The sequence below is a fragment of the Pelobates fuscus genome, chromosome 1, assembly GCF_036172605.1.
Source record: "Pelobates fuscus isolate aPelFus1 chromosome 1, aPelFus1.pri, whole genome shotgun sequence".
NCBI classification, from domain to species: domain Eukaryota; kingdom Metazoa; phylum Chordata; class Amphibia; order Anura; family Pelobatidae; genus Pelobates; species Pelobates fuscus.
In genome coordinates, this window is record NC_086317.1 from 443,719,548 (window position 1) to 443,732,929 (window position 13,382).

The 13,382-nt window shown below is 35.0% G+C and overlaps 1 protein-coding gene across 2 annotated transcripts in view; it reads left to right on the forward strand.

Annotated features, from left to right (window-relative positions):
- The window catches only part of ARHGAP20 (Rho GTPase activating protein 20), a 124,848-nt gene that overhangs the window by 71,723 nt on the left and 39,743 nt on the right, over window positions 1-13,382 (forward strand). For both annotated transcript variants that reach the window (XM_063430021.1, XM_063430031.1), the window contains exons 5-8: window positions 1,161-1,202; window positions 3,689-3,773; window positions 9,930-10,007; window positions 12,999-13,065. In XM_063430021.1, coding sequence (XP_063286091.1) covers window positions 1,161-1,202; window positions 3,689-3,773; window positions 9,930-10,007; window positions 12,999-13,065 — 272 coding nt within the window. The remainder of the gene's footprint in view (window positions 1-1,160; window positions 1,203-3,688; window positions 3,774-9,929; window positions 10,008-12,998; window positions 13,066-13,382) is intronic.

Consider the following 13,382-nt stretch of genomic DNA (forward strand, 5'->3'; position numbering starts at 1 on the left):
TATTTGATTGCCTGCAGAGGGATTTAGATAGACTGGGGGATTGGGCACTCGAATGGCAGATTCAATTTAATGTAGAAAAATGCAAAGTTATGAACTTCGGTGTAAAGAATGCTGAAGCCACTTATGCCCTTAATGGAAGCGAATTAGGGATTACAACACACAAGAAGAATTTGGGAATTGTTATAGACAGCAAACTATGCAACAATGTGCAATGTCAATCCACAGTGGCTAAGGCCAGTAAGGTATTGTCATGCATAAAAAAGGATATTAATTCTCAGGATGAGAATATCATTTTGCCTCTTTATATATCACTGGTAAGACCACATATTGAATATGCTGTGCAATTTTTGACTCCTGTTCTTAAGAAGGATATTATGGCACTAGAAAAAGTACAGAGGTTGGCTACAAAATTAATAAAAGGAATGGAACATTTTAGCTATGAAGAAAGGTTAACAAATTTAAACCTCTTTAGTTTAGAAAAACGTTGCCTCAGAGGAGATATGAAAACATTATACAAATATATCCGGGGCCAATACAAACTATTGTGTGGAAATCTATTCATAAACAGGACTTTCCATAGGACACGAGGTCATGCGTTTAGACTGCAAGAAAGAAGATTTAGTGTAAGGCAAAGGAAAGGTTTTTTTTTACCCTAAGAACAATAATGGTGTGGAATTCTCTGCCTAAAGAAGTGGTTTTATCAGAGTCCGTGCAGATGTTTAAACAGCAACTAGATGCATACTTGCAAAAACAGAATATTCAATCATATAATTTTTCAACTGTACGTTAATAGCGTATTGATCCAAGGATAAATCTGACTGCCATTCTGTGGTCAAGAGGGAATTGTTTTACTAGTTTGTTGCGAAAGTGCAAGTGCTTCAAACTAGGTTTTTTTTTACTTCTTTTGGATCAACAGCAAAAAATCAAACATGAGGAAGGCTGAACTTGATGGACGCAAGTCTCTTTTCATGTAACTATGTAACTATGTAACCTTTACTGGATAAACCCTGTATTTAAGTATTTGGAAAGCCTGAACATATTTCTATTTATAGAACTGTATCAATACTGTCACCAAAACATACTATTTATTCTGCAGTACATTTCAATCTCCACTTATATCATTTTATCTTTTCTTTCTTTTTTTTTTTTTTTTATTAAAGTACTCCAGAAGAGAAGGAAAAATGGCTTTCTCTAATTCAAAGGTATGTGGCTATAGTTCACTTTAAATTCATAAAAAATGTTAATGAGTATATGATGCATATTTCAAAGATGAGGATTCAGATAACTCAATATGCTGACTGATTTATGCAGATCTTTCCAGAAAAAAACACTCTAGCCAGCTAAAGAGCTTTAGGTATGTGGAGGGCCCCTTTAAAGTTGTATTTTATGGTAAGATTGCACACGTAAATAAATAAGGGTACTTGGTGGCTCCAGACACACCCAATCAGACCAATATTCAAAAAGAAATCCGGGCACTCAACGTTATGTCTCAGACAGACTTTTTTTCAGGAACATGATAAAGCAATGTTTCTGCTTATTTGTCAAGTCAAAATGCTGCTTTAGTTGGTCCAGAAGAAAACCTGCCTGCGACGTGACCTTGAGTGCCCCGACTTCTTTATGAATTGTCATTAAAACAGACAATGTTTAAGTTGTAAAATAAAAAATGTTAAAAATCATAAATACAATAGTTATTTTATTTTTGTGATTTTTGCTATCAAATTTTAAAACTGTTTAAATCAGTTGATAAGAAGGTTCCCGTAAAGCAAAATTGAAGTCAGTGGACATTCTCTTATGGGGACATATTTTTGGGATATCACATAAGTTATGATGGATGGGCTTGTAAGCACGTGGTAAACACTGTCACAGGTCCAGGTGACATTAGATGCCTGTGGTGTTCCCAGTTCCATTTGAGTTCCAGGATATATCTGTCACATTAAAAAAACTGATTCAAAACTCCAAACCGCAACTTTATTTTTATGTCAAAAAGAAAAAAATAATAATAATCTTTGTCCAGCTTCCTTTAGAATCAAAATGTTATATGCTGCCTGTATTTAATAAACAGCAGCCTGCCAAAAATAGTTTCCTGGTAAAATATATTTATATAACTATATTTGATATGACTATTGGCTAGAGCTTTCTTTCTTCTACTGCTGTTTGGACTTTGAATGAAATATCATTAATTATAGAAAAAGAGAAACCAAGCGTTTCTTACACATTTCTTACACATTTCATGGGACACTCCAATGCCCAACTAAAAAAAAACGTAAACAAAAATTATCATTTAGTGGACACATCCCAATGAAAACATGAATGCATGTAATTATGCATTTTTTGGTTGGAATATATCTAAAACCAGTCTGCAGCTTTTGCATGGCCTCCCCTTCTAACTCCGCCTAGACTTCTGTGGCTGTCCAATCACAGACTCCCAAATGCAGCTCAATGAAAAGCTTTGCCAAGCAGCCAGTCAATAGGAGTATGTACATAATGGATCCACGTACATGGGTCAGAGCCGTATACAGGAGCTGTATATCTGGTGCTAAGCTACAAAACTGAGGCAATTTAAACAAGGTGTTCAGGAAGTCTGCCTTATACAGTGTATCAGTAATTAATTTAAAACAATAGCAAAAAAGATACATTTCTAAAAAAATAATGATGAGAATACCTCATTTAGGGAAACTGACTAATTCACATTTAACAGAAGAGTCATCCAGCCGTTTATCATAATCAGTGGGGGAAGGGCTGCCTTGATTTGGCATGGGAGGCAACTCCAAACAAATTGCGACCAAAGAAGCAAGCTCTGTCTCTTTACTCACTGTCTTCCCCAACCTTCTATGGCTTCCACCAAACCCCTTCCCCCCCCTCGTTAAAATTTGCGGGGTCTTTAGTCACAGGAATGCCATCTTAGAGTTTCCAAGATGCCAACTCCCGGAAATCTCAGTTTCTGCCCTTCCTACAGTGTGTGTCAATGCACATGCCTGTTGAGGACATCCAGCAGTTTACAGCACCGTGTTGACTCTCGAGATCAAGGGATTTTATACAAATCACACAACGATACAACAAGAATACAATAATAAAGAAAGAATACAGTTACATAATATAATTTATTATAGTTTTGTGAGGCAGTCACAATCCTCTCTATACTAGCGGACCAGTGAGCAATTGTCCCCCCGCCTTGCCTGCCCTCTTCTGATTATCAGAAATATTGGTCCCAGTATTGTTTTTTTCAGCTTTCTTATAATAACTGATAATATTCTTGAGACTTCATATTATCATGAATAATGTTGGGATGTCATCTTTTTAATGGATAAAATTGAAAACGTGAAAAGAGGTAATTTCTATGTTTTATTATAACTGAAGTGCACCCATCTATGATACACTATCTTAAACCGGAATAATCTCAGAATATTTTGGATCCTATTCTATCTAGCCTAGCCATTTCTGATCTCATTGAGAAAACGCAGTATAAGTAAGAGCGAAATAGACACGTTTGCCTTAAATAACACAAGTTTCAACTTACAGTAGGTCAGTGGCCACAAGAACACAAGCTGAGAGGGAATTTAATCACTTTGGAGAAACCCAGCCACAGAACTCATGATACCTGACGATGTAACAGGAAAATTAATATTAAAAGCAGACTATTTGTTAGCGCAAATATCATTATTGTGCTGTCCTTGTTTTCTCTTGTCAGACGCATCAAGGAAGAGAAAGAGAGTGACCATCCGAAAACAATCCCTGTGAAGATCATCACAAAAGACATTGGAAACTGTGCCTATGTGAGTATTAAGGCCAAGCAAGTTTTTGTTCATGTTAATTTGTCATTAGATTGCATTTAATGGTGTGCAATAACAATATAGTTTTGAAGTATCGCTAAATAATGCAAAATTATCTAAATTGCTGAGAAATAAAAGTAAATGTAAAGTGAATTTCAAATTTTAGATTAAAAAATAGCTTAGGTAAAAACATAGCTGACTTGGGGATTTTTTCCAATTTAACTATGCTGGCCTAAAATTTACAAAATTCACTTTGAATTCCCTTTCTGGGATATTCACAAAAGTGAGAATTGTTGGGAAGTCAATGTGAACTCAAATTGAATTTCCATTAAAAAGCCAAAATAGACAAACTTTAACAATTCCCTAAATCAGCTATGCTTCCATTTTGGCATTACATTTAAAATTCACCTTAAATTCATTTTAATAACCATGTTGGAATTTCTGACAATTCACACTTTTGTGAATAACCCAGACATTGAATTTCACATTTTAGTGTAATTTGGAAACTTTCTCCATGTCAGCTCACTTTTTTGTGCAGTTCTTTTACCCTAAAACATGAAAATTCCTGAATGCCTTACAATTTACAGTTTAGTGGATTACCCTGTTAATTTATTTATTTATAACATATTTTACAAGGATATTATACTATTGGAATTCATCTTGCTTTTAAGTATTCCCTGGATAATGCAAACCTGGTCCTCTAAGATATATTTTAAATATTTGACTTATATTGGCTTCTATATTTGCAAACTACAACTTACTCTTTAATTAATCAGTCCCAATTACAAGCCAGTAATTATTGCATATTTGTGTGTCTGGAGTCATATTGCTACAACGCTATGGTCCCAATCCAAAGGATATGTAGTGTTTAGCTGTACATTAAAAAAAAACACTCAGCTGCTACATGAACTGTAAAAAACTCTTAGCTATGAATTAGCTAAACAGTGACGTGTGGTTAACTGAAAACTGAATTGCAAATTAAGCCAAAGCCTGAGTTGGAAAAGTTCACTAACTCATATTTATATTCATGTTTACAATCTTGTTCTAAACCAGGGGTGCAGAAAAGGTAGATCCCCAGATGTTGTAGAACTACAACTCCCATGATCCTTTGATTTCCTTTAGAATGCTTTAGAACAGGCGTCCACAAACTCCGGCCCTCCAGATGTTGCCGAACTACAACTACCATGATTCTCAGCCTTTTCCATTCATAGAAACATGGGAGTTGTAGTTCAGCAACATCTGGAGGGCCGGCGTTTGGGGAAACCTGCTTTAGAATGACAAAGCATCATCGAAGCCGTGGTTTAAAAACATCTGGGGATCTACCTTTTGGGCACCCCTGGTTTAGATCATCCACATTTGGTCTTCTGCAGCACACTGCTTAGTGAGTATATCCCTGGTGATGTCAGTGTCTGTGTACAAACCTTTTCACCTTTTAAGCATTAACAAACCGCAAGTGTCTAGGATATAATAAGATGAAAAGGTGCACTAAGGCTAAGTACTTATTAACTAGCATTAACCCATAGTGTGTGGTTTCTCAACACTTAATATGGTTTTAATTCCTGATATACATTACATATTACATAAACATTAAAACCCAGACTAGAATTCCATGTTTTTATTTTATCTTTGAATGTGGAATAAACAGTGAAGAAGATATTTATAATTATTATAAAAAAAATTGTTATATCGCTAAACAGTGATTTTTTTTTAATGAATGGAAAACCAAAGTCCCAAATTTAGACAAAATTTGGAAACAATCTCCAGCTCAAACTTTAGAGCTCGGCTGTTTCAGCCTCTATTTTACCGCTATTTTTGCCGTTAATTATAATTCACTGTTTAGCGAACAAACTCCTGAGGATTCATTCGCTAGATTTTCCTTTGCCCCACGTGGAATAAACCTGACTCTTTTCTACTTTACTAATACTTAGCTATTTTAAGTTCTTGGGTGAGAACCTTAGCTGTTAATTTCCCAGCATTAAATGACGGCTCACAGACAGTTTAAGTTACAGATAATCTTCTTTATTTAGGCACAACCCATTTCTTTTAAAAGCCATGCAAAAATAGCTTGTCCCAGTTGTAGAAAGAAAAAAAGAATGTGAAGAGAGCACATCAATCTAATTATGTGGACAGTTGCAATAAAATATTTGTCTCTACTTTATGTAACGATGCACAAATAATAAAATGCATAATAAAAGTAAGGCATTCTGTTGTTATCTGTCTATGACCGCTGCCAATAGAACACGACGGATACATTTTGTTTTATATTAATTAACCCGATACAGGGTCACCATCAAAAGAATTTGTGGCCCAGTACAAACAATTTCTGACCACATACCTTTATTTCACCCTGTTGTCCTTTAAGCTCCATTTTTGCATTATATGACCTTTTTACTTTGTCCTTTTATGTTTTGTTTCCCCTTTATCTTTAAATTCCCCATATTCCCTCTATGGAGTTTTTTTTTTGTTTTACACTTTATCCTCTTTGTGTTCCCATCACGTTTTATGTCCATTTTGTCCAAGATGTCAGGCAACAAAACAAAATCATTGTTTTTTAGTCTTCCCTTTTCCTCTTACTTTTTTTCCAGTTTATATCATGATCCCCCCATTTTTCTTGCTTCCCTGTTATTAGATCAAGCAGTCGTTACCAAATCTTTATTTTATACATCATATATTTTACAATCTATACAATATATGTTATATTTCGGTCCAGAGCACCATACAAAATGTCATATTTAATATCATTATTCACGACAATTTACAATGATTAGTTATAGGGAAATCTGTGACTTTGCAGATGATTTAATATATAATTAGGCCTACCAGTATACAATTAACAAACAACCCTTCATGTGACTATGTAACACGTTTATAAAAGGAGCAGACGTCAGATTCAGACAATGGGTAGAAAAGGGAATTTGAAGTTGACAGTTTGATAATTTAAGATGAATCATTTAAAGATCTAAGAGGTTGTAAACTTTTGAGTAATGACATAATTAGGAGGTAAGACCTGATCTCACACACAGATGCTCTATAAAGTAATGCGAGGAAGAATGTATGAGGTATTGGTTGGCTAACAGGTACCAGGTTTAGGACAATATGGGTTCAGTGGGCCACATATTTTAATGAAAGGGACTGCTGATTGCTTAAGCCTACAGCATCTAATGTAGGCCTCAGTTTTATATATTTGGATAAGCTCTGCAACTGATTTAATATTTTTGGATAAGATTTTAAAATGTTCTTTTTCAAAATATTAAAACATCAAAAAATACATCATAAATAGAGAATAAATATATATGGATTAAAACATTGAAAAATAAAAAAAAATAGTAATTTAAAAGTTCAGCCAAAAATATAAAATCAAGGTCATAGTCAGTTGCATATTTTACTGACAAAATGCCTCGGTATTAGTCCAATGCTTTAAAAAAAAAAAAAAATTGGGCTAAGCCACTTAGTTACAGTTAAGGAAAATCTTAATGCTTCAGCATACAAGTCCTTGAAACTGAAGAGATTGATACAGAAGAACCTACCCTCAACCAACTAATACGATACATTGTAACACCAGCTGAAAGTTACGTTTATTTGTCCAGCATGAGTGACTGGCCTCACAATTCCTTTTATAACAGAAGGTTAATTCTAAAAGAATAAATCAACCTGTAATGAAAACAGCTATACAAAACAGTGCAGGCTGTTCCAGCAGGAAATCAAGCCAACGATACCCATGATGTTGGAAGTAAATATTAGAAGAGGGTCCACATAACATATACAATGTCACAGATTTACTGTGACCATTAGGACTTGTGTATTAGCACAATTTAGGCAAATAATTAGTATTATTTGGAAACGAAAAAATTACTAATTTGATCTGTGAAGGCACATCCAACAAATCAACTTATAGTCATTCACGAATAGAAGGACTTGAGGAGAGGCTGTAGATATTAACTAAAATAGCTAAATATAATTGTTGCAATAAAAAACCTTTGTAAAAACGTTATCTGAGGCCACATAGGTGGGGATTGTACACTATAGTTTGATTGTAAATAGAGAATATAACACCTTTGCCATGCCCTGGAGTACCTTATATACCTGTATGTCCCTAAAATGGTTACATGTACATTAGCAAGTGGTTTACACAGAGATTTAAAGTTGTAAGTGTAAACCAGGCAACATTCCGTTCAGGTCATTGCAAAGATGATGTGGTGAGTTGCAGATGAAAGCTGCATATTAGCACGGGGTATATCTTGGCAAGATCAGCCTAATTTTTTCCTCTTCAGCATCTTCTAGAAAAACCACAAACTATTCTGGAGCAGGAAAATGTGGCACAGTATCTGTATTTATTCCTTGCCAAGTCCAAAAATACTGACCTTGTAATGAAGGTCACATGCCAAACCGTGGATAAATAATATGTTTTGATGCTACGCAGAATTAATTTTTACCCTGAATGAAATGGTTCGTGTACATCATTCAAATCAAATTTCGCCAGTTAGATTCTGCCAAGAATCATGAAGAATTATGAAGAATTATGTTCTAATATGTTTATAGTTGATCAACCATCTCATATAATCACCTATTTGGAATCATCGCTTGAGTATTTGGAATAATATGAGGGTTTATTCGCTGAGTAGTGAATTGCAATAAATAGAAAAAAATATTTCAAATTGTGTTCCAAAATAGCTGTATTAGAACAATTAACATTTAACAATGCAGATGTTTTCTACAGCTTGGCTATGTTAGACTAAATAATAGAAAGTAGAATAAACGCTAAAAGGCAAGTATACGTAGAATTGTAAGCAGGCAACAAACACTGATAGTAAGGCCCCTCAGCCCCTTACTGATTAGTATAGAGCAAGATAATACAAAATATATGTACAGGTAGCTCCAAAATAAAAATGTCAATAGAATATCAGATGATTGGAGTATTCTTTACTTGTAAATCATCCAGGCTTCTGATGGTGGCAGGTATATGTAATAAAGGAGAAAGATAACCGGTAATGGTGCAGAATACCTAGTACCAAGTACAGAACAAACAACAAAGAGGCCTATGATGTAGCACTTACATTTAGTAGAGACATAAAACCAACTCTGAGTATAACAGCGTGTAGAGGTAAAATCCCCTATGTTGTTCTCGGAGTCAGTCACTCGGCATGTGGGTGGACACATACAAAGATACAAAAGCAAAAAATAGTGCTCTCTGTAAAACTGTACACTAATAATTAGGAAGGTAAAAGTAATCTACTCACATTTGATGGAGCAATATACACTTTTCCAAGCATAAAAATTTCAATTTAAATTCCTGTCACTATAGTGTTTCTTTAATCTCACATCAGGACGGGTTAGATTTCTGTTTGAAATGCCTATATCCTATTTCTTCTATTTATTGTTGTGATTGTAAATATTTTCTAGTATGTTCTTTGCATTGATTTGTACATTTATTTACTGCATATTTTGGCATGAATTTAATAAAAATTTATATTTTATTGTGTGTGCTCGTCACTGTTTATATCCTCTTGCGTGGATATCTGCCCATAAGTATAACCATTGAATACTACCCCAGTATTTACAGTATATTGTTATAAAACATCATACAGTGGATTTTATCATCTGATGCAGTCAGCTAAATACAATTACAACCCAATATACTTTCAATCTGATAAGTGTTTTTGAATGTGGTTACCAAATAAGTGATAAGTGAATGCTTTAACCAGTACTCTGAACTTCCTCAGTTGTTGTACTGTATAACCCAGACAAAGCAAGGTGAGTGTCAAAGTATTCATAAACAGTTGGATAGACTACCAGTATATGTGCTCAGAGGCTTCTGGCACTATAACTACTACAGCGGGCTATAGTGGTTATAGTGCCCCAGCTGTCTTTAAAAAGTGGTTTAAAGATTACGTCCACAGATTGACATTTGTTACAGAAGTTTGTTTCTGCTTACTTGTAGCTACTAGTTGTGGTGCAGAGGTCTTCTAGTACTATAAAGTGTCTGGTACCCAAACATTGTGAATACAATGGGCTTCAATCTATTGGAGTAAAGATAAAATACATATATATTTCTCAGGCAACCCAATTTTCCTGAATGCGGCTGCATGACAAGGATTTGGTATGGATTGTATGGAATCCTCAGGAAAATCTGACTTGTTAATTTGTCATTCTCTTCCTTAGTCAAAAATCTTAACAGTAACCACAGATGATACAGTGACTGATGTTGTCAAAATGGCTCTACAACAGTTTGGAGTGGAGGTAAGTGTTACCCACACTGATATTTTGTATGGGTGCTGTGTAAATTTGTAGAATGGTCTGTTCTCCATATTGTTAGCCATATTGTAACGTTTGGAGTAACATATTCACTCAATGTGATTTGTATTACCATGAGTTTACTTTAGGGGTGCTATGCGATTTGTATTACCATGAGTTTACTTTAGGGGTGCTATGTGATTTGTTTTACCATGAGTTTACTTTAGGGGTGCTATGTGATTTGTATTACCATGCGTTTACTTTAGGGGTGCTATGTGATTTGTATTACCATGAGTTTACTTTAGGGGTGCTATGTGATTTGTATTACCATGAGTTTACTTTAGGGGTGCTATGTGATTTGTATTACCATGAGATTACGTTAGGGGTGCTATGCTATTTGTATTACTATGAGTTTACTTTAGGGGTGCTATGCGATTTGTATTACCATGAGTTTACTTTAGGGGTGCTATGCGATTTGTATTACCATGAGTTTACTTTAGGGGTGCTATGTGATTTGTATTACCATGAGTTTACTTTAGGGGTGCTAGGTAATTTATATTACCATGAGTTTACTTTAGGGGTGCTAGGTAATTTATATTACCATGAGTTTACTTTAGGGGTGCTATGTGATTTGTATTACCATGAGTTTACTTTAGGGGTGCTATGTGATTTGTATTACCATGAGTTTACTTTAGGGGTGCTATGTGATTTGTATTACCATGAGTTTACTTTAGGGGTGCTATGTGATTTGTATTACCATGAGTTTACTTTAGGGGTGCTAGGTAATTTATATTACCATGAGTTTACTTTAGGGGTGCTATTTGGTTTGTATTACTATGAGATTACGTTAGAGGTGCTATGTGATTTGTATTACTATTATTTTACTTTAGGGGTGCTTTGTAATTTGTATAACCATTAATTTACGTTAGGGGTGCTATGCTATTTGTATTACTATGAGTTTACTTTAGGGGTGCTATGTGATTTGTATTACAATGAGTTTACTTTAGGGGTGCTATGTAATTTGTATTACCATGCGTTTACTATAGGGGTGCTATGAGATTTGTATTACCATGCGTTTACTTTAGGGGTGCTATGTGATTTGTATTACCATGCGTTTACTTTAGGGGTGCTATGTGATTTGTATTACCATGCGTTTACTTTAGGGGTGCTATGTGATTTGTATTACCATGAGTTTACTTTAGGGGTGCTATGTGATTTGTTTTACCATGAGTTTACTTTAGGAGTGCTATGTGATTTGTATTACCATGAGTTTACTTTAGGGGTGCTATGCGATTTGTATTACCATGATTTTACTTTAGGGGTGCTAGGTAATTTATATTACCATGAGTTTACTTTAGGGGTGCTATGTGATTTGTATTACCATGAGTTTACTTTAGGGGTGCTATGCGATTTGTATTACCATGAGTTTACTTTAGGGGTGCTAGGTAATTTATATTACCATGAGTTTACTTTAGGGGTGCTATGTGATTTGTATTACCATGAGTTTACTTTAGGGGTGCTATGCGATTTGTATTACCATGAGTTTACTTTAGGGGTGCTATGTGATTTGTATTACCATGAGTTTACTTTAGGGGTGCTAGGTAATTTATATTACCATGAGTTTACTTTAGGGGTGCTATTTGGTTTGTATTACTATGAGATTACGTTAGAGGTGCTATGTGATTTGTATTACTATTATTTTACTTTAGGGGTGCTTTGTAATTTGTATAACCATTAATTTACGTTAGGGGTGCTATGCTATTTGTATTACTATGAGTTTACTTTAGGGGTGCTATGTGATTTGTATTACAATGAGTTTACTTTAGGGGTGCTATGTAATTTGTATTACCATGCGTTTACTTTAGGGGTGCTATGTGATTTGTATTACCATGAGTTTACTTTAGGGGTGCTATGTGATTTGTATTACCATGTGTGCTTACTTTGGGGGTGCCATCCAATTTGTTTTACTATCTGTTTACTCTAGGTGCCATATCGTTGGTAGTATAGTCTGTCTCTATAGTAGTGCTGTGTGATCTGTATTACTGTCCAATCACCCCTGGAGTGCTGTATGTTCTGTAAGATATAGTCTGTCACTGTTGATCTGCTGTGCAATCGGTATTAGTGTATGCTTGCTCAGGGTAACTATATCACATTTAATACACTCTATACACTTGATGATGTGCTACAAGTGTTACCACTTGATTGTGTAATCTGTATTATTTTCTGTCATTCTGGCTCTGACGTGCAATCTGTATTACAGCAGTCTGTTCACACACCGATTCTGACATTATGCAGTTTGTATAACCTCATTTCTATTCTGTACTTTATTGACTGTCACTGTTAGGGCACTGTGCAGTCTGTAATCCTGACTGATCATTCTGGCAATGTTGTGTAATTTATATGATTGTTTTTTTTCATTCTTCGGGCATTACTGTGTGATCTCTCTGGGAATGTTGTGTAATTTGTATTATCGTTTGTCATTTTTAGAGCACTGCGCAGTCCGCATTACTGTCTGATCTCATAGGTGCTCTGCTATTTATCCACGTATCTCTTCCGTCTGTGAGTGTTGCGCAATGTTGACTTAATCTGGGATTATTTACAACCCCTGCAGTGCCAGTGAGATCAGAGGTTAATGTCTGCTATTCTGTCCTTATGTAACCAAAGATTTTCTCTAAATATGCTGGTTCTATAGTCCTTATTAGTTGCTAAATATTACACCATTACCGTTTCCTTCTGACACGTGCCATTCTACCACTTTACCTGTTCCAGCTCTATAAAGCATCTCAAATTTTACCATTATGTGTCCCTCCAAGATGTACATGAATAAATGACAGTGTAATGATTTGTTCATCTCTAACAATCAAAGAAATGATTGACAGAAATGCATTATGGGTTATGCCAGCAATCTGGAGATTTAGCATTTATTAGGACAACTTCCTTTGATTCCCACTGTGTTATTGACATATATTTTCTCTGTCTACATGTTGCTTCTTACAGGGCTGTCATACAGATTATCAGTTGTGGGTCACCTCTGGTAAAGATGATTCACCTTATCCTCTTATTGGTAAGTTCTATGGACTGTCAGATCAAACCTTAAAATAGACGTCGCCACAAGATCAACAGCACACAGATATGAAAGGAATAAAAAGCAAGTTTATGAACCTGAACAAAGTACCGAACTTCTCATTGTTAAATTCTATTGATTTTCTTTGTCTAGAATCCCTTTGAATGTTCTTTCTTCATTGTGAAGAAAGAATGTCAGGTAACAGAAGATGGTTTCATTTATTGGTCTCCAGATTCTAGATTCTGTAACAGTTTCATCGCAGAGAATCGAGATCATAAGATTGAACCACTTTCTGTCATCACAGAAACCAACACACT